The sequence below is a fragment of the Mobula hypostoma genome, chromosome 6, assembly GCF_963921235.1.
Source record: "Mobula hypostoma chromosome 6, sMobHyp1.1, whole genome shotgun sequence".
Classification (NCBI taxonomy): Eukaryota; Metazoa; Chordata; class Chondrichthyes; order Myliobatiformes; family Myliobatidae; genus Mobula; species Mobula hypostoma.
Window position 1 is genome coordinate 64,229,246 of NC_086102.1, and position 27,287 is coordinate 64,256,532.

The 27,287-nt window shown below is 41.7% G+C and overlaps 1 protein-coding gene across 3 annotated transcripts in view; it reads left to right on the forward strand.

The window, feature by feature from the left end:
• Positions 1-27,287, forward strand: part of LOC134348068 (interleukin-1 receptor accessory protein-like 1) — a 1,445,875-nt gene that overhangs the window by 1,378,790 nt on the left and 39,798 nt on the right. For all 3 annotated transcript variants that reach the window (XM_063050887.1, XM_063050888.1, XM_063050889.1), the window contains 2 exons: positions 972-1,104; positions 10,947-11,092. In XM_063050887.1, the coding sequence (XP_062906957.1) occupies positions 972-1,104; positions 10,947-11,092 (279 nt within the window). The remainder of the gene's footprint in view (positions 1-971; positions 1,105-10,946; positions 11,093-27,287) is intronic.

Here is a 27,287-nt window from a genome sequence, read left to right on the forward strand (position 1 = left end):
TATTATGTAAACTTGGGTAGCAGGTGGAGATATATCCCTACCAAAGAAGCCATAAGACACTCCCTCCCTCTGCTGGCCTGTAGGTCAGCCTTGGACCCCTGCTTATCCCCCGTGATCAGGGTCACGTGAAACCATGGAAGCAGGTGGTGGATGGTCATATGAGCAGCTGCTGCATATCACAAGTCCTGGGTATGCAACCACTTCACCAGGCAGACAACCTCTGAAGAGTATTGTTAATTGTTGTGGGGTCAGTTATCACTACCAAGGATAGGGCAATGGCAAGCCACTTCCATAGAAAAATTTGCCAAGAACAAGCATGGTCATGGAAAGACCATTACTGCCCACATCATACGACACAGAACATAATGAACGAATGATTGTATAAGATAACCAGGGTGGGTAGGAATACTAATCTGAAGTTACAGTCAGATGAGCCATGATCTTACGGAATGATAGAGCAAGCCGAAAGGGCTGAATACCTATTCCGGATTTGTCTGCTGTGCAAGTTTGCATGGATGCAGCACCAACCACAAATCAATTGTAGTGCAGCTCCAGAAATGCAACATCCTTGGGGTTTGCTAGTTCTACGAATCTCTTACTAACGCTTCCTTCAGTTAGTCCTGACGAAGGGTCTCGACCTAAAACGTCGACTGTACCTCTTCCTAGCGATGCTGCCTGGCCTGCTGCATTCACCAGCAACTTTGACGTGTGTTGCTCAAGTAATCTTCAAAGGGATTCTGCAACTTTGGTATATTTCCCTGCAGACAGAGAGTCATTAAACAAGTAAAGATAAACAAAAGTGTAGCATTGATTTCTCACAATGCTTTTCTACATTAAAGAGAGTTTCTGAAAGTAAGATGATCTTTCTGCAGTGCTAACTTTGTGTTCCAGCACCAGATGTCAGAACTGTTTGAAGAAATTGGCTAAATTCTACTTGTACCTAAAATGTCTTTTTCTTTTTTGTTCAACAGGCATTGTTGCCAACCTCACTTGCAGAGCATTTTTTGGCTACGGTGGAGAGGTCAGCCCCATAATCTACTGGATGAAGGGAGAGAAGTTTATTGAAGACCTTGATGATAACCATGCCAGAGAAAGTGACATGAGGTAATTAGAGCCTTTATTTATGTATTCTGCATCTAAATATTCAAATGTTGAGACAGCCAATGACAAGCAGTACCGTTGATGGTCAGAAGGTTCCAGAAGTGTATTTTTAAATTATATATTCTATTGACATGTGCATCATTTGCAAGGCTAGTTGCCCTGTCAGGAATAAACAACATTGAAATTTGGCTCATAAAGAGGCCAATATGAGCATTAGTTTTCATTCCATGAAGGAAGATCATTTGGATTATTCAAGTAATCTGATAGTATCAGACACTTTTAACCAATACCTAGTCTTTTTTAGCTTGCAGGTATTGTAAAACTCAATGAACATTTTCATAGCATCATTATGCTAATTCTGCTGGACTATGATCTAACTGAAACCTGAGCAGCCATAACTATTATATTAGCATTTTAGTGGAAAAGCAAATAAAAAGCTGCAGATGCTAGATATCTGAAATCTAAATCTAAAAGCAAAAGTAAAACTGGAGAAACAAAGCAGAACTTAAATGTTAATTCTGTTTTCTTCACACAGATACTGGCTTGCTTGCTGAGAGCTTCCATTTTTTTTATTTTATTATTTCAGTGAATAAGTTCAAATCAGCAACATATAAAAGGGAACAGCAAATTACATAATGCAATATAAAGAAATCTACAAGCGCACTCACTGTGGTGAATAGTAAAATAATAGCATTAGGCAAACTCTATTCACATCAAGAATTCAAAACCAAGCGAAAGCTGATAAAAGTTTGATAAGATGAAAAGCTGCATACATCAAGCCTACAACTTTTGCATTAGGTCCTCTCGACTAAAATGTACTTTACTCTTGGAAGTCTGGATGCTGCAAGTTTAATCAGAGATAAACGCAGTTCTTCCATTTAGTTTCTGATTTTTGAAAAGCCTTGTAACACTTTTAAGAGATTGCATGGTGAATGAGCAGTACCAAACATGAAAGTTGTTTTTATTGTAAATCATTTTCATTGTAGAATACTACATTTTACATAACTCATTTTGTTTCTCAGAAGCTTCTATGTAACTGTTTATAATTATCAGAGATGTGTTTAACTCTTGGAGGGGCCCAAGTGGAGATACCAACCTGGAAATATTGCTAACATCAATAGTATGTGGTCAGCTTGACCTCACACTCATAACTCCAATAAGATTTTCATTTAAAACAGCTGGAAACATTAAGCAAAATTATTAGAGCATAGAACATAGAACACTGCAGACCATTCGACCCACAATGTTATGTCGATCTTGCTGCCATTTATACTAAATATCCTCCTCCTGGTTATCATCCATATCCTTCTATTCCTTTCATATTCATGTGTCTATCTACAAGCTTCTTAAACTCCATCAAACTGCTTCATTCATTACTACTCTTGTAAACTACTCCAAGTCCCTACTGCTCTTTGCATAAAAATTTGCCCCTCGTGCCATCTTTAAAGTTCTTCATTCTAACCTTAAAAGTATGCCCTCTGGCATTTATTGTTTCTATACTGGGGAACAGATTCTGACTGCTACCCAAACTATGCCTCTCATAATTTCAAAAACCTCTAAATGTCGTCCCTGAGCTTCTGACGTGCTAAGGAGAATAACACAACTCTTGTCCACCCTTTCCTTTTAGCTCAATACCCCTACCAGTGAAGGTAAGCATTCCGTAAGTCTTCTTTACTACATTATCCCCTTGCATTGACATTTTCAGTGGACAATGGACCTGGACCCCAAGGTCCTTCTGTATCTAAATGCTATTAAAGTACCTATCATTAACAGTATACTTTCTCCTTTCATTTGACCTCCTAAAGTGCAATATCACACATTTGCCGAGATTTAATTCCATCTGCTACTTCTCTGTCTGATCTATATCCCACTGCGTTCCTTGATGGTCCTTACAGACTTAGAGAAATACACATAGAAACAGGCCCTTTGACTCAGCTGGTCCATGCCCACCACAGCATCCTCCCCGCTAGACCCAGTCACCCATAACTCTCACAACATGTTGGAGGAACTCAGCAGGTCGGGCAGCATCCGTGGAAACGATCAGTCAACATTTCGGGCCGGAATGCTTTGTCAGGACTGTAGGGGGAAGGGGCAGAGGCCCTATAAGGAAGGTGGGGGGAGGGTGGGAAGGAGAAGGCTGGTAGGTTCCAGGTGAAAAGCCAGTAAGGGGAAAGATAAAGGGGTGGGGGAGGGGAAGCAGGGAGGTGATAGGCAGGAAAGTTGAAGAAGGAATAGGGGAAAACACAATGGGTAGTAGAAGGAGGTGGAACCATGAGGGAGGTGATAGGCAGCTGCGGGAGGGGGCAGAGTGACATAGGGATAGAGGAAGGGAGGGGGAGGGAATTACCAGAAGTTGGAGAATTCTATGTTCATACCAAGGGGTTGGAGACTACCTAGACGGTATATGAGGTGTTGCTTCTCCAACCTGAGTTTAGTTAGCCTCATCATGGCAGCAGAGGAGGCCATGTATGGAAATATCTGAATGGGAGTCGGAAGCAAAGTTGAAGTGGGTGGCTACTGGGAGATCCTGTCTGTTGTGGTGGATGCAGCGGAGGTGCTCGACGAAGCAGTCCCCCAATCTGCATCGGGTTTCACCGATGTAGAGGAGGCCACACCGGGAGCACTGGATGCAATAGATGACCCCAACAGACTCACAAGTGAAGTGTTGCCTCACTTGGAAGGACTGTTTGAGGCCCTGAATGGTGGCAAGAGAGGAGGTGTAGGGACAGGTGTAGCACTTGCGCTTAGTCTCTCCCCTTCATTTACCTATGAAAATGTGTTTTAAATGTTGCAAACATACCTGCCTCCTCCACTTCCTCTGTCAGCTCATTCCAGGTGCTCACTACCTTCTGTGAAAGAAGTTACATTTTCAGTCCCTCTTAAATCTCTCCCATCTTATATCTGTGCCCTCTGGTTTTGAAATACCCAACTATGGAGAAAAGGCTATGACTGTCTATTGGTTTTTAATGACATAGCAAATATTACTACAAGGCTTCCACTATCTCTTCCCTGTCCTCCCATAAGTTTGGTTGCTGCACTTGGTCAGGGCTTGGAGTTGACCAGCTTAATGTGCTGAAAATACCTCTTTCCTCACAATATTCCAAGACCTCACTACTTACTACCCTCAATCCTTTACACTAACCACAATTCCACCAATCACAATCTTGCTAATCCACCCATCTATATTTTCATCCAAATTATTGATATACTCTGCATCACAAACAGCAGAGGACACAGCACTAATCCTTGCACAACACCAATTGATCACAGATCTCCAGCCAGGATAACAGTCTTCCACCCCTAGTCCCTCCGTCTTCTATAGGCAAGCCAGTTTTGAATCCAAACTTACAATTTACCCTGGAACATATGTACCTTTATCTTCTGAATCAATCTGCCATGAGGGACCTTGTCAAATGCCTTATTAAGGTCCATGTAGCTAATGACCGCTCCCTTGCCCTCATTAAGCATCTTTGTCGGCTCCTCAAAGTCCCACTCAACTTTGTAAAACATGACCTGCCCCACACTAAGCTTGCCATGATGTGCACTGACAATGTCCAAAACTCACGTGTGGAGGAAAGACAGGATGCCAACGTAAGAGGGGAACCAGATTTTATCTGCAAAAATTCTAACAGAACATCAGTGGCTAAACCAGAATACACCATGAGATGTAACATTCTCAAAATTAGGACCCTGCAATAAGCACTAATTGGGCATCCACTTAAGTAACACAAGTAACACAGAATCCCAGAGCCTATCAAAATAAAATTAGCAAATTTAAACAGAAAGCACCAGCAGACCACATTACGAAGAGCAAGTCGCTCGAGAAAAAAAACAAAAAGAACTCTAAACAATTAACAACTCTCGTTAAATGACAATTAACCATTTTAGGTGCTCTTAAGAACCTTGGAGCCCAACACTCTCTGGCCACCCATACAAGCCCAAAGAGCACATTATAAAGCCATACTGACTGTCCCTAAACTGGACATGTCTTTCCAAATGCATATCAGTCCTGTTCCTCAATATTATCTCCAATGCTTCCCTAATACTGAAACTAGTCCCACTGATCTATAAATAACTGGATTATCTCTATTTCCCTCCTTGAACAAAAGCGCAGCATTTGCTGCTCTCCAATTCTTCGGGGCCTTGCATGTTGCTAGTGAGGACACAAAGATCCTTGTAAAATCCCCAGCAATCTCCTTGCTTAATTCTTTCGACATCTTGCAATATATGAAATTCAGCCCTGGGAACTTACCACCTTAATGCCTTTCAAAGAAACAGGCACTCATTCTTAATCCCAAAATTTCCTAACACCCTGCATGCTGCATTCTGCATTCTGTTCTCATTATCCTCCGATATCTTCTCCTGAGTAAGTACTGATGCAAAGTACACATTTAGTATCCCAACCACTGGTTCTGACTTTAAGAACAAGTTAGCAGGTCAGAGTAATGCACACAAAATGCTGGAGGAACTCAGTAGGTCAAGCAAATTCAGTAAGAGGAATAAGCACTTGACATTTTGGACCGAGATGTTTCATCAGGACTTTATTCCTCAATCAATAATGAAGGGTCCTGGTGAAGAGTCTCGGTCCAAGACGTTAATAGTTTATTCCCCTGCATAGATGGTGCCTGATCTGCTGAGTTCATCCAGCACTTTGTGTATACTGATCTGGATTTCCAGCATCTGCAGAACATCTTGCATCTAAGAACAAATTGCTTCTTTTATCCTTGAGTGGACCTACCCTGGCCTTAGTTGTCTTCTTTTTTTCAATATAAGTATAAAATGCCTTGGAAGTATCCTTGACCCTGCACACCAAGGACATTTCATGGCCTGTTTTAGCCTTCCTAATCACTGGCTTGAGCAATTATTGTTGGCATTTGAGCAGCCAAAGGAAATCCAAGTGATGTGGAGAGGAGGGCACAACAGGAAAATATCAGCAGAACAAAACTGAGGTGGCAGTAAGACAGGGAGGTCTTCTCAGCGAATTGAAAAAGTTCTTTCTTTGACTTGTTGTGGAGTCTTCGCCTGTTGCCAGCAGTTATAGGGTAATGTCATTATGAGAAATGTATATAATTCACAAAGACTGACACTGAGTTGGGGTTTCAGTTTAAGAGGCTGGTCTGACGTGATGATGTCATTACATAAAGGTTTTAGTATGCTTTGAGGTCAATTTTTTGGTGTATAATAAGCGAGTTGCTATGGCTTTTCAGAAACATAAAACACCTCTGCTATTTTATTTGCAAAAACTTACATTGGTGACACCAATGCTCTAGAACGATTCCAGAGTTATTGAACGTGTCAGCCAACAGAGTCACTTTGAAACTGCCAGAGTTTGGGGAGCAAAATGACATTGCTTGGTTTGTACAAGCAGAGGTGCAATTCATGCTTCGAGAAATCTCCGCTAACAACACCAAATATTTCTATGTAGCAGGCAACCCCACAACTCCACAGTTGTGAGAGTTGTGAGTCTGCTCAAACTCCCGCCTGAACACGATAAATGCCGGTCACTGAAAACTCACCTTTTACAGGCTTTTGGACCATTGGAGTCTGAGCATGCCAAACAGTTGCTCTCCTTACCCGGCCTCAGCGATGCTAAGCCTTCAGAGCTAATGGACCACATGCTGTCTCACCTGGGAAATCAACATCCTTGTTTTGTTTTTAAAGATCTCTTCATGCAGCAAATTCCTGAGCAAGTTCTCATAGCCCTCACTAATGCACCCGTGATGGACTATAGGGAGCTTACTAAAGTGGCTGATAGTCTACACTTAGGTAGGCAGCAGTGCATCATTCCCATTCCTCCGCTTTGCTCTATCGCAATAAGCCCAGTCAGCAAGGCCCCCAAAATAAGGACACCTATAGCTGTGAAACAGATGATGCCAGGCCTGTGCTTTTACCACACTTGCTTTGGTAAGAAGGCCAGGAAGTGCCAACCGCCTTGCAGCTTTGACAATGCCAACAAATCCGGACATCAGAGGTCTGTGAACACCATGGGTTCCAGCTGCCAGGGTTGTCTACTGTTCATTACAGACACCCTTTCAGGGCGATGTTTCCTGAGTGACACGGGAGCTTAATTGAGTGTGTTGCCAGTATTGCCTATTGATCAGAAGGCAAAGGGTGATGAAACCTCACTGGAGGCCGCCAACAACAGCAGTATCCGGACTTACGGGACACAATAGATGACACTCTGTTTCAGTGGGCGACGTTACACGGGGTAATTTGTCCTGGCTAAAGTGGCTAGACCACTGCTCAGCGCAGATTTCCTGTCCCCAAAGACTGTTGGTCGATCTTAAGAACTGCCCTATAGTTTATGTCAAGGGATTTGCATCGTTTCCCTGCTCCCCCAATGAGTTCCCCATAACGACTCTGTCAAGCACCTGCACCACCATATGTGAGTTTTCCAAACTGCCAGTTGAATTCCTAAGCCTCACCGAGCTCACATTGTCCATGACAGTCACAAAACATGGGGTCAAGCACCACATTTCACAACTAGCCCACCAGTCCACACCTGAGTGCATAGACTGGACCCAGAAGAGTTAGCAAGCCAGAAGGCTGAGTTTGTCAATGTGGAAAGACTTGGCGTTGTATGCAGGTTGAAGAGACCCAGGGCTTCGCCCATCCATATGGTCCTTAAATCCAATGATAGTTGCCACACATGTGGTATTACTGATTCCTTAACGAGGTCACCACCCCCAATCGCGACCCAGTCCCACATATCCAAGACTTTTCAGCACGTTTAACCAGAAGGTCAATTTTTTTGCAAAATCGATTTAGTTAGGAGCTACCATCAGATGCCTGTGTGCTCGGAGGACATTTGCAGAACAGCTGTGATAACCCCATTTGGCCTCTGAGTTTCTGTGCATGCCGTTTGGGCTGAAAAATGCAACACAGACTTTCCAACGGCCAATGGACTCTGTAATAAAAGACTTAGACTTCTTTTTTGTTTACCTTGATGACATACTTGTCGTCAGTGCATGCAAATCCGAACATGTATCCCAACTCCACACACTTTTTGAGTGTTTAAGCAAACACGGGTTGATTACTAACCCTGCCAAATCCCAGTTTGAATTGTCAACTATTGACTTACTCAGCCATCACATCTCTGCTTGAGGTATGAAACTCCTCCCATCAACCCATCAAAAGTAATCGCTGTAATGGATTTTCCACTGTCCTGAAGTACTAAAAAACGACAGGAGTTTTTAGGTATGGAGAACTTCTGTTACCGCTTCATTCTGCGAGCTGCTGAACATATGCTTCCCCATGTAGTCTGCTTAAAGGCAATACCCCTAATCATGTGCTTGACTAGTCGATGGACATGACCAGGACATTTGATAATACCAAAAGAGCTCTTTCTAACGCAACCCTACTGACGCACCCATTCCCCAGCACACCCATGACTGTTACTGCTGACGCTTCAGACTACGTTGTTCATGCTGTGCATGAACAGTTGGTCATAGGCTTATGGCAGCCACTCGCCTTCTTCAGCCACTAGTTCCATCCCCCCAAAAGGAAGTACAGCGTTTCGGTCTCTATCTGGCTGTCCGGCATTTTCTTTTAGAGGTTGCCATCTCACAGCATTTGTTGACCACAGAACCCTCTGTTCATGCGATGGCCAAAATATCAGACCCTTAGTCTGCACAGCAGCAATACCACCTGGCCTACATAACCGAGTTCACAACTAATAGACAACATGTAAAGGGGAAAAATAATGCCGTGCCTGCTGTCCTCCACCACCAGCCACTGAGGCCAGATACACTGGGGTTGACTATGCGGGCGTGGCAGCCGTCAAGCTACTGACGCAGAGGTCCAGGCTTACAGAACAGCTGTCACAGGCCTGTGGTTGGCTGACATTAAGTTCCGAGAAGCTGGGGTTTCTCTCCTGTGCGATGTCTCAACCGGATGCCCTCGTCCCATCGCACTCGCAATCAGGAGGTGGACTGTTTTTGACTCCATACGTGGTCTTTCACATGCGGGCTGGAAGGCCACACAGAACTTGTTTGCACTAAAGTGTGTTTGGCACGGCCTCAGAAAGGACGTGCGTGATTGGACTGCAGTTTGTGCGGAGTGCCAGCAGGCAAAAATAAACCATCATGTTCAGGCACCGTTGGCACCTTCTGAGCGATGGTTTAACCATGTCAATGTGGACCTTATTGGTCCTCCTCCCCCTCCCATGGTTTCATACACCTTCTTACCATGGTGGATTGCACACCAGGTGGCCAGAGGTCATCCCCCTGGCATTGACGGCAGCCACAGACATGACACGGGTGTTCATCAGCACCTGGGTTGCTCTGTTTGGCACCCCAACTGATATTTCCTCCGACCACAGTCCCCAATTCAAATCACTTCTGGCCTGCGATAGCCCAGAACCTCAGTGTTAGGCTACATCACTCCACGACGTATCACCCGCAGTCCAATGGCCTATGCGAGTGGTTTCACCACTCCTTGAAGGCTGCTCTGAGGGTTCCCTGATCGATTATTGTTGGCATGATCATCTTCTGTGGGTCCTGCTGGGGCTCAGAACAGCTCCAAGAGGACCTGCAGTCATCCATAGCAGAGTTAGTATGCTGGCAGCCATTATGGGTGCCAGGTGACTTCATTCGTGATACCATGGCGGCCTGGTTGGCCTCTGAGCAGCGTTCCATGCTCCTCAGAAAATACATCCCTTGGGCCCCCTTACAATGGCCCGTTCCACGTTTTGGAACAGGGAGAAAAGACCTTTATCATAGATGAGAAGGGTAAACCTGAACTTATTTTGGTAGATTGCCTTAAACCAGCCCACCAAAATTTGGAGTATGTCGAGGCACCTCTGGACAAATCCTGGAGTACCTGTGGTTCCTCCACCCATGGAACACTGGACCTGAGCCAGGCAGCTCATCCGAGTTCCAGACAGGCTCGCAATGCTGGTTTTAGTGAATTCTGGACAGGCCTGTGTGTAGGGTAATATAACTGAGAGAAACATACATAATTCATAACCACCGACATTGAGTTTGGGGATTCACTTTCAGAGGCTGGTCTGACGTGATGACGTAATTACATAAAAGGTTTTAGCACACTTTGAATTCAGTTTTTTGGTGTTCAATAAGTGCGTTTCTATGGCTTTTCTGAAACATCAGTTCCTCCACCGTTTTATTTGTGAAATCCTACAACAGCTGGCAACGCTCAGCAGCTGACTTGTTCAGAATTAAAACAGCAGTCAGGGCTATGGTATTTTCTTTGTTTTTAATTTGTTTTACCAGAGGATGCTGGTACATCACCTAAAATGAATAACAATTATCTTCTGCTGGATGAAATGTAAAATGGATCTTAGTAAAAGTTACATCTGACACTGTCAGAGAAACACAGGAAATTTTCAGTAGAGTTCTACAATGCTAAAAGCATGTAAATAAAAGGGTGACAATCACAAGCTGCACAGTTCCCTCTCTATTCTGCATTTTGTGTCGCCATTGTTCCCTTTATACTGCCTCGGTATACTTATACTTGGAATAATCTGTCAGGGTGGCACACTAAACAAAGGTTTCCACTGTATCTTGGTGCATGTGACAATAATGAACCAATTGCCAATTGCTCCCTGAGCAGTGACAGTGGGGTTCAGCGATGGTTAGCCCCTTCAAATCAGCTTGCGTCATTCTGTTCCAGTGTACAGTCAATACGCTGTGTGCACTGAATTAATGCACCTAACAGATCTTAGAAATCACGCAAGTATTTGTGAAGATCAAAGTCAACATTTCTACTCAGTACATAGCAATATAAATGGAAAGTATAGGTGTAAACATGTGGAACCCAGCAGTGTACTGTATGGAAAGGCAATGTGGGCTACATGTTTAATTGGATATATTCTTTCATTTTATCAGAATTCTCAGGGAGCATCTTGGGGAGAAAGAAGTTTCCATTTCTCTACTAATTGATTCTGTACAGGATGGAGACTTAGGAAACTATTCTTGTTATGTTGAAAACGGGAATGGACGAAGACAAGCAAGCATTCTTCTTCAGAAGAGAGGTGAGCAGTTTTGCATTTGTTATTGGTTTCAGAGGACTTGTTAACATCGCTGATTGATGACAAAGAAATATAAAAAAGCGGTTGAAGACATGTCTTTACATAAAACTATTAAGATGCCAAGTTCATGCCGTGCCTGTCCTGCTGGGTATAAAATAACACAAAGAAGGAAGCTGACAAAGAACTTCATAAATAATATGATGATTTCTTCTCAGGAAGACTAATTACTGAAATTACTAAAACCGGTGGACTGAACTTGCTCAATTTATTGTTTCCAGTAATATGATTTGATTTGGATCCCTTGTGATTCCATTTATAGATTTGAAAATGCAACCATTCCTTTCCAGTGCTTTGTGCAATGAGCTGAGCACTCCTTAATCTCCTTATTTTGTAATAATTTTGTTTTTGATTCAATGTATTTAAAATGGCATTTGAGTTCAGATAAGCTCCAAAGCTAAAAAATCCATGGTTTTTTTGTACCCATTTGCCATTCCCGATCTAAGTTGCCAAGACAACCTCGTCTTTCCCGAAAGCTTCCCATATAGACCCTCTGTAGTTCATCTAGTCCTTTTGTTCTCCCCTTCATTTTCAAGATGCAATGTAATGATGGAGAATGGGCATTCTTCCCAACCTATAACTTGTAAAAAAGCTATTCCCTTTTCTCAGTTCCACTATCTCCACATTTGTTCTTCGGATGAGGCTTTCCATTCCTGAACATCAAAGATATCCTCCCATTTCAAAGAATGGGGTTTCATTTCCATCACTATTGAAGCTACTCTCACACACATCTCCTCCACTTCCCACAGTTCTGTCCTTACCCCATCTTCCCACTGCCGTAACAGAGATAGGGCTCCTCTTATTCTTAGCTACCAACCCACGAGCCTCCATATCGAGCACACAATTCCCTTGCTTCCACCATCTACAATGGGATCCTACCACTAAGTACACCTTTCCTTTCCTTACACCCCCACCCCGTCACCACTCTTTGTTTTACATAGGGATTGCTCTCTATCTGACTCTCTCTTGTCCACCCACTCAAATCTCCCCACCGATCTCCCTCCTGGCACTTATCCCTGCATGTGTAACAAGTGCGACACACATTCTGACACCTCCTCCCTCATCACCATTCTGCACCCCAAATAGTCCTTATTGATGAGGTGACAATTCATCTGCAATTCTATTGGAGTCAACTATTGTATCTGGTGCTTACAGCGTGTCCTCCTCTATATTGATGAGATCCGACATAGATTAAGGGACCAATTCATCAACCACTTTTACTCTGGTGCTCTTTCCATGGATGCTGGCTGACATGCTAAGTGTTTCCAGCATCCTTACTTCCCAGCTTCATAGTCCCCCACCCACTCACCTTCCGCCTCACCTGGTCTCACCTATCACTTGCCACCTTGTGCTCCTTCCCCTTCCCACACCTTATTCTGGCTTCTGCTCACTTCCTTTCTGGTCCCGATGAAGGGTCTCAGCCCAAAACATTGGCTATTTATTTCTCTCTGACCGGTTGAGTTCCTCCGGCATTTTGTGTGTGTGTTACTCAAGATTTCCAGCATCTGCAGAATCTCTTATGTTTCAAATAAATTACATAGTCTGAGAAGTCCTTTGAGAATTCTAGAAGGGACACAGAAAGCAATATAGCAGTCCATCTATTTCTTTTGTGGCTGATCATGAAGAGTGGAAGTGTATTCGGATAATGTGGAAGTAGAGCCTCAATTGACTGAAGCTGAAAGGTTCCTATCAGTTGGTTAACCAGCTGAGAGCATATTCATATCAGTTCAATGTGTTTCAATTGCCTGTATACTTCATATTATGGTATAAACATTTCCAGTCGTTTGATGTCTCAAGAGGTTTGTGTGCCATCTAGTCTGAAGATAAGCTTAGGTTTTAAACTAATATACACTCTCAGATAACTTGACAGTCTAATACTTCCATGGGAATGCTTGTAATCACCACTTTAGCCAGATATGACACCCATGTCAGTTTATGTTCTTTCTCTGTGATTTACACTCATCTCCCTTTAACATAATGATGGAATTTGGGGAGACCACCGAGCAAAAAAGCCACAGATGTAGGTGTTCTGTAACAGAAACAGTCAAGTGACGCTCTGGTGTAAAACCGAGCAAAGCTCCAATGCACAAATGCCAGCTAAGCAGTTGTAATCTCATTGAAGCAGCTCCACAACATCATCAATTGCAAGGACCAGCTGAGTGCCACCTTCTTATTCTAAATATAAGATCACAAACTTCCTAACCCTGAATCTTTTTCACCTCTAACTCCTGTGAGAGGTTCACTGGCACCTTTAATGTTTGTGAACAACTCTGACATTTTTTATAAACTAAGAAGTCTATTTTTTTCTTTTTTGTTCGGGTGCAATTAGGGCAGTACCAAAATGAAGGGCCGGTTGCTTAACCAAACTGCACAGTGTGTGCTGCTGTAGAAGGAGCAATTACATAGCTGCTGGACCCTGAGCAATTTGTTGTTCACAACTGTACAACTTGTGCAGATCTTGCAGCAGAGGATGCTTCCTTTCTCCCCTGTGTGCGCATGAGATGAACCCAGAATAAAAACTCCACGGGGCATAATGGGGCTGCCAAACAAAAAAAATGAATGATTCACATGACAAAAGTGCAAGTGTTTATAAATCTGTGAGCGATACAGGTTTATCGATGAAGTATTTAGATAGAAGGGAAGAATTGCTTCAAAGTTTCTAAATCATATTGTAAACTGCTTTGGACAATGAAGTCAATCTGTTTGCACCTTCTGCACAGAAGCAGTTGTCACTTCATTCTTGTTGGAACTTTGATTGTGACAACAGCAGGGTTCTGTGCTAGTTGCTTTTAAATGCAGCTCTGTGGAATGTGATACCATAGCTGCCTTTATGTTATTTCTATTCTGCCAATTGCAATTTCCCCTTAGCTCTACCGCTCTCTAGTGTTGATTACATGAAAGGAAACACCTGTTATTTAACTGTTCTGCAGTCTAATTTAAATTAGAAATGCTCTTAATTTAAACTGAGAATCCGTACACATTCTTATTCAAAATACTCTGATAGATTTCTCAGGTCAACCTCTCTGAATAACAAATTTTGCATAAATCCTTCTATTTTCATAGCTTTCAGGGAATAAAGTGTTCCACTTCATCTTATGCATCACCGACTTGCTCCTTTAAAAATGTAATTACTGACGAAGCATTCCCGGAACGATCTGATCCCTGGCCTTTGGAAAGTTAGTTCATACAAGAAAAATGTGCTCCAGCCTTTGAGTTAGGAAAAGCTCAAACAGGTCTTTTTGCACAGTTAGTGTGTGATGCAAATTGAATATTCCTTGTCTATAGGCACCTGTGCCTATATTTATTTATGATATACTGAATGTAAAATGAGGTGCATGTTTCATTGAATAGTCATTGTAAATGCTTTGAGCTTTTGAGAAGAGTAGCATGGTAGATAGTTACTGTGCCAGTTTGAATCAGAATCCGAATCGGGTTTAATAAGTTCGTTGTTTTCTCAGAGGCAATACATAGCAATAAAAACTATAAATTACAGTAAGTATATATACATATACATATATAAATTAAATTAACTAAGTAGTGCAAAAAGAGAGGAAAACAAAGAGCAATACAGAGGTAGTGTTCCTGTACCTCATCCTTGATGGTAGAAATGAGAAGAGGGCATGTCCTGGGTGATGGGGAGCCGCCTTTTGAAGGTGCCTTTGATGCTGGGGATGTTAGTGCCATGTTGGAACTGGCTGAGTTTTACAACGTTCTGCAGCTCTTTCCAATCCTGTGCAGTGCCCTGCTCCATACCAAACGGTGGTGTAACCAGTTAGAATGCTCTCTACATTACATCTGTAGAAATTTGCAAGTGTCTTTGGTGACGTACCAATTCTCCTCAAACTTTATAGCTGCTGACGTGCCTTCTTTGTAATTACATCAATATGTTGAAAATCAATAGATCCTCAGAGGGGCTGACACCCAGGAACTTCAAACTGCTCACCCTGTCCTCTTCTGACCCCTCAAAGAGGGATTGGTTCCCTTGACTTCCCCTTCCTGCAGTCCACAATCAATTCCTTGGTCTTACTGTTTGAGTGCAAGGCTGTTACTGAAACAATACTCAACCAGCTCCTGTACACTTCCTCATCACCATCTGAAATTCTGCCTACAACAGATGTGTTGCTGGCAATTTTATAGATGGTGTTCGATCTGTGCCTAGCCACACAGTCATGGGTTTAGAGAGAGTAGAGCAGTGGAATAAGCACATTTGGGACACTTGAATAGATAAAGGCTTGATTTCTTTCTGACGTCCTTTCACGCAAAACCCTTTTGCTGCCATGTTGTTTATTTTGTGAGCTAAAATATGCAATGGGGCATCTGAGACTTTGGTAATTAGCAATTAATGCACAAAAATTTACCCCAGTTCAATTACCAACAGAGGATGGTTTGCTGTACAACCCCCATAAGTTTTCAACCCATTTGCAAATGGGCACAAACTCTGAACAGTTGCAGGAGTTAGGCAAACCATAGATTGAAGTCACCCACACATCTTAAAGCAGTGGTGCATAACTACAACTTTTACTGGAAGTTGGATGATGGCTCCTGTTTAGAAGAATGTTGATGCAGGTGTTGAAGAAAGATTTCCCACTTTCCCAGTGCTGAACAAAGGCTGCACTGTATGCCACCCATTAATCCTGGTGAAGTCAGTCTCTCCCTCCGGCAAGTCCCTGGCATTGCTCATCTCATTGATGCAGGCACAAGATTTGCCTTCATGCAGCAATGTGGTCTCCTTAAAGGTACATCTCACACAAACTCATTTTTTTAACTTCCTCCTGCAGCCAACTCCCGACATCTATGATCAGTTCCCCAGGAGGCTCTATTTAAGAACTTGGAAATACATATTAAGTTGCAGATCATTAAAAATACAATTGAACTGCTCTTGGCACAGTGGGATTGTACAATATAATGAAAAAAAAATAACAAGGCACTCTGCAATTGCAACTGACTATTACATTTTGCACTTAAAAGATGATTGTGTTGATTTTTTAGCAAAGTATTTACATAGTTTATTAAAACTGTTATCACTTATCAACTGTGGAGTTGAATTGAAGACCTTTCTGCAGGTATGAAAGCATCATAAACTTTGTATTTACACAAATCAGGGAACAGGAAACCACTGAACACAATGTCCATACAGGAGGCAGTGTTTCTAAATACAAGGAAGTTATTTTTGAGCTCAGTCTTCCACAGTAGTTGAGAAGGTCTTTTCAGATGGGGTCTGGTAAAAGGTGCATTAAGAAACTACAAAAATGACTAGAAAATGTAGTGAAGTCAGTGAGATTCCTACTTCCATTGGTGTGATGAGTGACTGGCTTTCCCATTGAAGGTCTGGTGGTTACACTGTCAGAACATTCATGACTGACTCCATTGGTCCAGTCACCTTTTGACCTGAGAAGAGCCTAAGTGCTGGCAAATTTGCTTCTGTCCCTTAATGCTTTGGAAGATTGTGTTGGAAGATGTGGAGATGCAGCGAGAGAAATGGTGTACTTGCGGAGCTCCACTTACTGTTTTACAACGACATGAATGCTCTGCAAATTTCTGATAGGCTGCATTTGGCATATTGTGTGCATTTTTAGTCGTTCTATAACAGGAAAGACATGGAAGCTTCAAAGAGGATGCAGAGATGGTGGCATTTAAGAGGCATTTGGACAGACACAAGTACATGAAGGGAGTAGATGCACGAGGGCCCTGCACCGACAAATGTTTCACTTGGCATCAGCTTTGGAACAGACATTGTTGACTGAAGAGCCTGCTCCTGCACTGTACAGTCCAACTTCGTTATTCAATGGAATGCTTCTCTAAAGTATGTTTAAAGTAAATAATTTCAAAGTCTTCATCAAACCCAAACCCTATCTTTATGAATGTAGTTAGTCAGATGGCATGGTGATTGACAACGGAGCAAGTTTGCTGATGATACAAAGATTGGAGGTGTAGTAGACAGTGAGGAAGGTTTTCAGAGCCTGCAGAGGGACTTGGACCATCTGGAAAAATGCGCTGAAAAATGGCAGATGGAGTTTAATACTGACAAGTGTGAGGTGTTGCACGTTGGAAGGACAAACCAATGTAGAACATACGGGGTTAATGGTAAGGCACTGAGGAGTGCAGTGGAACAGAGGGATCTGGGAATACAGATACAAAATTCCCTAAAAGTGTCGTCACAGGTAGATAGGGTCGTAAAGAGATCTTTTGGTACATTGGCCTTTATTAATCGAAGTATCGAGTATAAGAGCTGGAATGTTATGATGAGGTTGTATAAGGCATTGGTGAGGCCGAATCTGGAGTATTGTGTTCAGTTTTTGTCACCAAATTACAGGAAGGATATAAATAAGGTTGGAAGAGTGCAGAGAAGGTTTACAAGGATGTTGCCGGGACTTGAGAAACTCAGTTACAGAGAAAGGTTGAATAGGTTGGGACTTTATTCCCTGGAGCGTAGAAGAATGAGGGGAGATTTGATAGAGGTATATAAAATTATGATGAGTATAGATAGAGTGAATGCAAGCAGGCTTTTTCCACTGAGGCAAGGGGAGAAAAAAACCAGAGGACATGGGTTAAGGGTGAGGGGGGAAAAGTTTAAAGGGAACATTAGGGGTGGGGGCTTCTTCACACAGAGAGTGGTGGGAGTATGGAATGAGCTGCCAGACGAGGTGGTAAATGCGGGTTCTTTTGTAACATTTAAGAATAAATTGGACAGATACATGGACGGGAGGTGTATGGAGGGATATGGTCCGTGTGCAGGTCAGTGGGACTAGGCAGAAAATGGTTTGGCACAGCCAAGAAGGGCCAAAGGGCCTGTTTCTGTGCTGTAGTTTCTATGGTTCTATGGTAAATGGTTGGGCTTGAGTGGCCAGTTTGAAAGGGAAGAGGAATGATATGTGCAGAGGTGAAAGTAAAATAACTATTCACTACAGAAGTCTACAGATTGCCACACCATCAATACAAATGTTTTAAGTCACTAATGTTAGTGATACAAACCTATTGGTAAGAGATTTACTTTCATGCTTGTATATGAGTGAGACTGAGGTGCGTAAGTAGAACAGACCATGAGTGTGAGGGGAGTGGATAATGATGGAGAAAAGAAGGTGCAAATGAAGTCCATATCCTTGGCGAACCCCACTAATGTTCAATAGACATGCAAGTCATTCTGTTCTCTTTATTTCAGAAGCAAATCTGCATCCTTTTGTTAAGATCTGCTTCAGAATCAGAATCAGGTTTATTATCACTGATATATGTCATGAAATATGTTTTTTGTGGCAACGGTGTAATGCAAAGCATAAATGTTGCTATAAGCTGCAAAAATACATGAATACTGCAAACACAAATAATGAGGTAGTTTTCATGAACAGTTCAGAAATCTGATGCTGGAGGGGAAGAAGCTGTTCCTAAAACTTTGAGTGTGGATCTTCAGGCTTCTGGACCTCCATATCTATGGTAGTAAGGTAAAGAGTGCATGTCCCAAACAATAAGAGTCTTTAATGATGGATGCCACCTTCTTGAGGAGCAATCTTTTGAAGATGTCCTCCATAGTGGAGAGAATTTGAACTGGCCAAAGCTATAACCTTCTGCAGCTTCTTGTGATCTTCTTCATTGGAAGCTGTATACCAGCTGTGATGCAGCCAGTCAGAATGCTCTCCTCCACATATCTATTGAAATTTGCAATAGTCTTTGGTAACATATCAAATCTCCTCAAACATCTAATGAAATAAAGCTACTGGCATGCCTGCTTTGTGGTTGCATCAATGTGTTGGACCCATGATAACTGTTCTGAGATGTTAATGCCCAAGTACTTAAAGCTGCTTATCCTTTCCACTGCTAACAACTCAATGAGAACTGAAGAGTGTTCTCCCTACTTCCCCTTCCTGATATCCATAATCAATTCCTTTGTCTTGCTAATGTTGAGTGCAAGGTCTTTGTTACAATAGTGAGTGAGATTGTGTAATTATGATTGCATTGTATAGATTCACAAGGAAGAAGACATCCATAGATGTGAAATGCATTTCCCTCATCTCCACAACATGTCATTACCTCTCCATATGACTTTTCTTTTTTTTAAGTCACACGTTGACTCAAATCATTCCTCTTCTCTTCCTGCTCTCAGGCACCTCACTTTTAGGTTGTTTTTCTTCTGTGGTTTCGAGCTGATGAGACTCCAGACCATCAGTTTTTCATTTGCCTTCCATTTTTTACCCTCCTGTCCCACTTATTCGCAAAAGTCTTTCCTATTTCCAATGTTGAAAAGTAAGAGCTTGAATGTAATCTTTCATTCCTTTTATTTCCTTTATTTTGCCTCTAATTTGATGCATTTCTCCCCACTCTGTTTGTTAATTGTTAAAAAATTAAGATATGTACAGTATTAGAATAGATATTTCTCAGCAGTACACATTTTATTTTATGTGTGCTATGAGTCCCTTGACTGAACATAATATAGGTGATTAATAGATTATAGCAATTCATGGGTTGAATTTAATATTAATTTACCCAATCTTCTTGTCATAAGATGCACATGCCCAAATCAGGTTCTTGTTAATTGTCATGCTTTGAAAGATATCTCTGCTGACGGTTAGGTTTTTGCATCTGAGAAGCAAATCCATGTGGGGGAAGTACAAGAAGGCGTGTGATGTGTGAGAGAAAGTGTGAAGTTGGAGACACAATCGGATGCATGACAGCTGTAGCAAGGTTCGCATGCCGTTACTTCCTGTAAGGTGAAACCTAACAGCACAAATGGCAGCGATGCCTCGCTCCCCAATGAGCTCAACACCTTTTACGTGTGATTTGAAAGGGAGACTACATTGTGATCTCCATCTTGGAGGGAGACGTCAGAACAACCTTCAAGAGGGTGAACCTTTGCAAGGCGATAGGCCCCAGTACTTAGCAGGATACTGGAAATCTGCACTGACCAACTGGCTAGGGCGTTGAAGGTCATCTTCTGCCACTCACTGCTACAGCTGGAGCTTCCCACTTGCTTCCAAAGGGCATCAATCATATTAGTGCCCAAGAAGAGAAGGGTGAGCTGCCTCAAAGACTAATGCCTGGTAGCACTCACATCTATTATGATGAAGTGCTTCAAGAGGTTGGTCATGCTTGAGGAGTGACCTGGATCCATTCCAGATTGTCCACTGTTTACAACAGGTCAACAGCAGATGCCATTTCACTGGACCTTCACTCACCTCTGGACTAGCTGGGCCATGAATCTGCACTCGTCATGATGCTCTTCATTGGCTACAGCTCCACATTCAACACTATTATCACTGCAAAGGCATCACTAACCTCCAAGAACTGGGCCTCACAACCTCACTCAAAACGAATAAAACCCAACCCAGAGATAAGCAAGCAAGACACTAAAGGAAGGTGACCAGCCAAGTAAGGAAAAACAGACAACACACAAGAGGCAGGCAGAAGGGTAACCCTATTCTCAAAGTTCAAACTTCAAATAATTTATTATCAAGGTACAGTATGTATATGTCACCAAATATTTTGCTGAGTTTAACTTTCTTGCAGGTATTCACGGTAGAACCAAGAGGTATCAATGAAACTCTGCACACAAACAAAAACTGACAAATTGTCCAAATCCAAAAAGAAACAAGTAATAACAATAATAAAAAATAAATAATTAAAACATAAGAAGAACATGAATACTGGAGTCCTTGAAAGTAAATCTATTCATTGTGTTTCATGATCAGTTCAGTGTCGTGGTGAGTGAAGGTGTTCATACTGTTTCAGAAGATTGATGATTGAAGAGTAATAACTGTTCCTGAACCTTGTGGCATGGGACTTTACCTCCTTCCTGATGGTATCAATGAGAAGAGAACATGTTCTGGATAGGGGTTCTTGAAGATAGATGCTACTTTCTTATGGCAGCGCTCTTTATAGATGAGCTCACTGGTGGGGAGGGCAATTCCTGTGATGGGCTGGGCTGTATCAATTACTTTTTGTATGCTATTCCATTCTTGTAATTGGTGTTTCCATACCTGACTGTGATGCAACCAGTCAGGATACTCTCTACTGTGCAATTGTAGAAGTTTGTCAGAGTTTTAGATCCAAATCTGCACAAATTTCTAAGTAAGCAGGGTTGTTGTCATGTCTTCTTTGAAATGACATTTATGTCCTGGTCCCAGGAGAGATCCTTTGATATGATAAAACCCAGGAATTTAAAGTTACTGATCCTCTTCACCTCCGATCCCCTAATGAGCACTGGTCTGACCTGTACAATGCCAGAAGGGTTTAACTAAAATAACATTAGATGTATTGTATTTGGTCACTTTCATTGTAAGTACTTGTAGTGGGAATGCTGATAGTAATTTCTGCAGCTGTCATTACATTTATCATTCAGAATTACTGATAATACTGCTAAATGTGTTGTTATAGAAGTCATCCTAATGAAAATCTGTGCGAACCTATGATAGATCTCTGTCAGAGAATAAGGTTGGGTTTTATTTTGAATGAGGTTGTGTTAAACCTGGACGTCCAATGATAGGAACCTCCAACTCAGGTCAGCACTGTTAAAATGCAACTCCCAAGAATAACTTTGGACTTCCAGGTTTAAATCTACTGCACTTTAACAAAAGATAAAGCACTGAAGGAAGAGTGCAGACTACCCAGATTATTCTCAAACTCTATTGTGAAGTGTTATGAAACTATTCATTGATACCTGCTTTTATTCATTGTGTTTGCCCAGGAAGTTGAATTATCTATCTATCTATCTATCTACACCTTCTGCTTAGCTGCTGCAGTGACGACAGTGGTGTGCTTCCTGCTATTGTGATTCAAAAACTTGTCCATTTGCAGTGCACAATCCAGAACCTATCTCAAGCAAAACAACAAACAGTTAAATCTTACACCACCTGACCTGATTCAGCATAAAACACAGTATCACAATGACATTTATGCTCTGCACATAGAGAATATGTGATTTCAGGTGACACTGTAAACAATCAAACACACAATGCTTTATAAACCTCATTAAATTCTAAGACACTGTACATATGTTTAAACCAAAAACAGCAAATCTCCTTGCTTTATAGTACAGTACAATCTGATATCCTCTGCACAGGATATATGCTGTTCACTCTTCACTATTTCTTTATTTTCTTCAATTGAATTTCTCCTACAGTTCCTCTCCAGTAACTTTTAAGCTATACCCTGCCTTTTCTCAATGCACCGTCATGTTATTCTCTAGTGCAGACTGGTCTTTGCTTCCTGATCCCAAACTCGCTCTTTGTTGCCTTGTTCACAGTCCATGTTAACTAGAATTTTCTCTAAATTTAACTGCACCAGATTAGTCCTCCCCAATCTGATGACAGCGAAATGAAGCTCACTTTTGAGTTAATCAGCACATTTGATTGTACTCCTTCTATTCTGTTTAACAGAGCAGCTATATCAGGACTAGGATGATCTGGAGACCTGAATTGAATAGGGGCAAATATCTAGAACGAAAGATCATAGGGACATAGAGTAACGGAGCTCTACAGCATAGAAGATGAGCTCTTCAGCCCATCTAATTCATGCCAAACTGTAATTCTATCTACTCCTATTGCCCACACCCGGACAGTGGCCACCCAGCCCCCTCTCATCCGTATACTTATCCAAGCTTCTCTTGCATATCAAAATCGCACCTACATCCACCACTTCCACTGGCAGCTTCCATACTCCCACAACCCTCTGAGTGAAGAAGTTCCACCTCTGGTTCCACCAAATATTTCACCTTTCATCCTTAACCTATGACCTCTATTTATTGTTTCACCCAACCTCAATGGAAAAGGCCTGCTCGCATTAACCCTATCATATCCCTCATTACTTTTTATGTAGTTACGCAAAAAAAAACAAATGCTATTTTGTATATCAGAATGTATTGAGACGGCTGTGGAATTTCCTTCTTCAAAATGGTGTCCCAGCATCATACAAAAATCAACAGCACTTACTCCATTTCTTTCTCAGTTTAATAAAACATTATTGCAGTATTTCACCTACCATTTTATTAATAATGTCAATTGACTGCTTGGAACTCCATGGGCACAGTCCCTATCAGTGAACAGAACCAAGTGCTATACTTCAATGTCAAGCTCAGCGTCCTGTGTCACAGGGAATTTCAAAGAAATTAATGACACTTAACAGTCTCTAATAAGTCTTTTATGAATGCAGCTCATGTTTATTTCATTGCATGAGGTGTATATTGTCAAGGGACTGCACATTTACACTTAAGATGTTAATTCAGTGTGCACTATTTAATAAATTAAGCAAAAGTTAAATTAATACTTTTATTAATAGCCTTATTAATGACAATTAACAGTTTTAAACACAGCTTAGAATAAGAATAAACCAGTTAGGCAATAATGGAAAAGGAATTTCCATGTGAATTTCAACCTGAGCACATCGGTCTTTCCTATGTTTTGTACTGATTGATAATTCATTGTGTTATTTACAATCTGGTTATTCATCAGTGGAAGAATAGGCACATGGAAATATCAGGCATTTTTAATCAATGTATTAATAAAATTATCATGTGTGTATTCCTCAAGAAAGCTCTTTTAGTGCAAATTTAAAATTTATATATATATTATATTATCCAATCAAATGTCTTTTGTTTATAGTGAAATGCAAATAAGTTAAAACAAATTTAAGCAATAAGATTTGCAATGTAAGCAAGTACTGTGTTCTGGGTTCTGATTGTCAGTTGGGCAGAAAGTAGGAATGCTTGGTCAGTATGCCCAGAATGAATTTTGAACCATATCTATATAAATGTTTGTGTTACTTTTAAAGAAAGTAAAGCTCTTAGTGACCAAACATGTAAAAAGAATATGCTCCCATTTTACAATTATAACACAAGGAGTAACTAATAACTCAGTACTGGCTGTAAGGAATATCAGGCATTGGGCTGGAGTTTGTCTCTGCCCAGTGTTTGTTCAGTAAATAAGTGGAGGTTGCACTATTCATTATCTGATTATATAATGTCTGTGGGCTGTGGTTCCCAAAATGTGCACCCACCACTATCTGGGGACTCTGGGCAATCTCAAAAGCAAGCAGTCATGCAAGTCTCAAGTTTCTTTAGGTCACTTTCATCCCAGCATCTTCATCCAGCTTAACGACTGACCAAGCCTGCCTTCTATTTCCAACCTTCACAAACATAGTACTCTGTGGCCCAGGTCCCTCCCACACCATGTGACACTTCATCAAGCTACTTAATTTGCATCATTTCACCTCTTCCACTGTCATTCATAAGGTATTGAACCTTAGCCGCTTCCCCTTCCTCTGCGATGTTCTCTTCCCTCTCTTGGTAACTTTTGCACTTTTCTGTGCCAATGATGCCAGCCTCTTTAGCTGTTGATATTCATTTTACTGTTCTGGCTGGACTTACGACATGCTCGCTGAAATTCCCTCCTTTATCCCTTATTGCTCTTAACCCATTTCCATAACTTATTGTTTCTCGAGGAGTAGCACCTCACTTTCTGCTTCTTTGCTTTTCTCCTGGAAACAATATACTGGGAGAAATTTTAAACTGAACTCTTATTTCCAAATGATAGTTTAGTGACGTATTTTCTTTCAGCAACATTGAGTGCAAATTTACCTCTAATGTGCAGCTGTTAAGAGAGAATGAAAAATCAAATATAGTTTCATGTTTCTTGAATCTCTAACCTTCATTTGATCAACAATTTTAGGGTGCTGCTCACAGAGTCTCATAGCTGGGGCATTTCTTTTTTTTTGGCGTGTGGCCTGTGTGCGTGCGAGTCTGTGCGTCTGTGTGTCCGTACGTCCGTGATGATGGATTTTTCATGGCTTTTTTACAAGGCGAGGAGCGAGAGAGAGAGAGAGAGAGAGACTGTGTGGCGTGCCACTCCCCACATGGACATTTTTCACAGCATTTTCCCTTTGTTTTACGAGGTCGAGTTGCGATCTCAACACTCAACCCGGCATGGATGGAAAACGTACTCGGGGGGGCGGATCCGACTGGTTTCGAGCTCGGGAACCTCCGCTCCCGGGTCCAGCGCCGATGTCGTTGCGCCACCAGCCGGCCCACAGCTGGGGCATTTCTAAAGATGTTTGAATCCCAAGATGGTCTCTGCAGTGGTCTGACTGCAGCTGAACCACAGGACCATCACAGCTTCTGAGCAAATGGCAGTGTTCAGTTGTTCAGCTTCAGCAAAGACTTTTGTGACCCATGATCTCAGTGCTGACTGTCTGTACAATTGATGCTGTTAAGATACAGTACCCATCTCTTAAATACAGTGATCCAATATAACTGAATACTGACAATAGCCTCTCCATAACGAAAATATGTCAGGATATTCAATATACATAAAATGAAATTCTGCTGAAAATCTGCATGAGAATATGTTTATACAAGAAATATTTCATGAGCCTTTAAAATGAAATTCTTGTACATCAAATTCAGTTGGAATTAAATAATGATATATTGTATATTCACTGACACACTAAAGGTAAGACAGGATGGAACATTCTTATCGGATCTTTGATTCTGTGGCTACATTAATCTGTGTATGTATCCTACCAATGGCATGTACTTTATTTAGATGGAAATATAACTGCTCATGTGAAAATGAACATCTATAGATGCCTGAATAACATTTATTCACAATTGAAAAGCATGGTTTTGTTAGCATTGGCTGTTTTAATAAACATGTAGAAAAGTTATAGTTCTGTAGATGATTGAAAAGGCATCACATACTTTCACATGTTTACATGTTAGTTCGTTCAGTGGCTGTAAATATGGTATTCAAAGAGTGATGTTAGTTTTAAAGAGGGCACTTGAATCATTTTAATTCATGGGAGGGTCAAAGTGATATTTGTACCTGCAATTGCCAGTACAATTTAGGTCCATAGCGTTTCCAGGCTATTGTATTTGCTGACGGAGATGACTGCAGGTTGACTGCCTGCCATTGTCTGACTCAGACTGAGGCAGTGCGGAGGAGGACAGTTTGATTCATAGTGCCTGCACCGGTCAGACACTGCTCTTCAAGAAATAGATTTTGATGATGTCATTCCCTACAGGTGAATTTTCACCTTTCCTGAAAGCTGTTCTATAAAATGGCTGAGTAAAGCTAGAGAAATGCTGAGCCTATAGGTTAACAGCTGGATGCTGGTCTCAGTTGACTGTCTCTCTTTGCCTGCAGTAACTGTGGCAAGTAAATCGGTAGGCTAAATCATCATTGCTTCAGCATCCACCTACACTAACCTATTCAGGATGCTGACCTGAGAGAGGTCCACAAAGCAGAGCAGGCATGGCCTGGGCCTGAGTAAATCCTGGTGCCTGCCCAGGAACTGCTGCCAAGGGGCTTCAAACGTTTGTCAAATATCCCTGATAATTAACTGCTCAGCCAGATCTTCTAACAAGCTGAACAACTCAGTTCTCTTGCATGATGCTACAGAAGATCACAGCAACACAAGACATCTTTGTTGCCAACTCGGTGCAGAGTTGGAGAATTCACTGGAGAATTCTGCCAGATGAATCCATTCACTGTGCGTAATGCTATGAAGCCAGTCACAAAGGCTTGCCGAGGTAGCTCCATTCGTTCAGCTTGACATTAGTCCCCAGCTGATGAATGAGTAGGTTGTTAGCTTCAACACTCATTCAGTTCTCATGGGATCAAGGGTTATTGACTCACCTTGCAGTCATATCTACCCGCAATGCATCATCTGAAAAAGATTTCATCCCCTGAATGAGCAGTTAATAAGCAGTTCGAGGGAGAAAAGTTCTGAGACGCTACAACTCTAAAATGAGAATAAAAAGTATTAGAAATGCTTAACTATGCAGGGAGAAACAAGATTGACATTGTTGGTCAACAGCTTTTCACTGGAAGCCAGAACTGAGTTCTAATGAAAGGTCATCTGCCCAAAATATTGGGTCAAATTGAGCCCAGAATTGATCAGCTCTTCCACAGGATACTGCTGCCCATCTGCTGGCTCTCCTGTGTATTGGTATTGTTTTTTTATTGTCACATGTTTCAGGACGCTGGAGCAGGGACCCAATTGCAGACCAGTTACTGTGTACACTGTGTTATTTATTGAGTAACATATCCAGAGGTGCAAACAAAGTCAGCGTCAAAGTTCAGGCAGAGATCAGAACATCCAGAAAAATCCAAAAATCAGAATTAGGAAAACTCACTGGCACAGTTTGGCAACAAACAGGTGA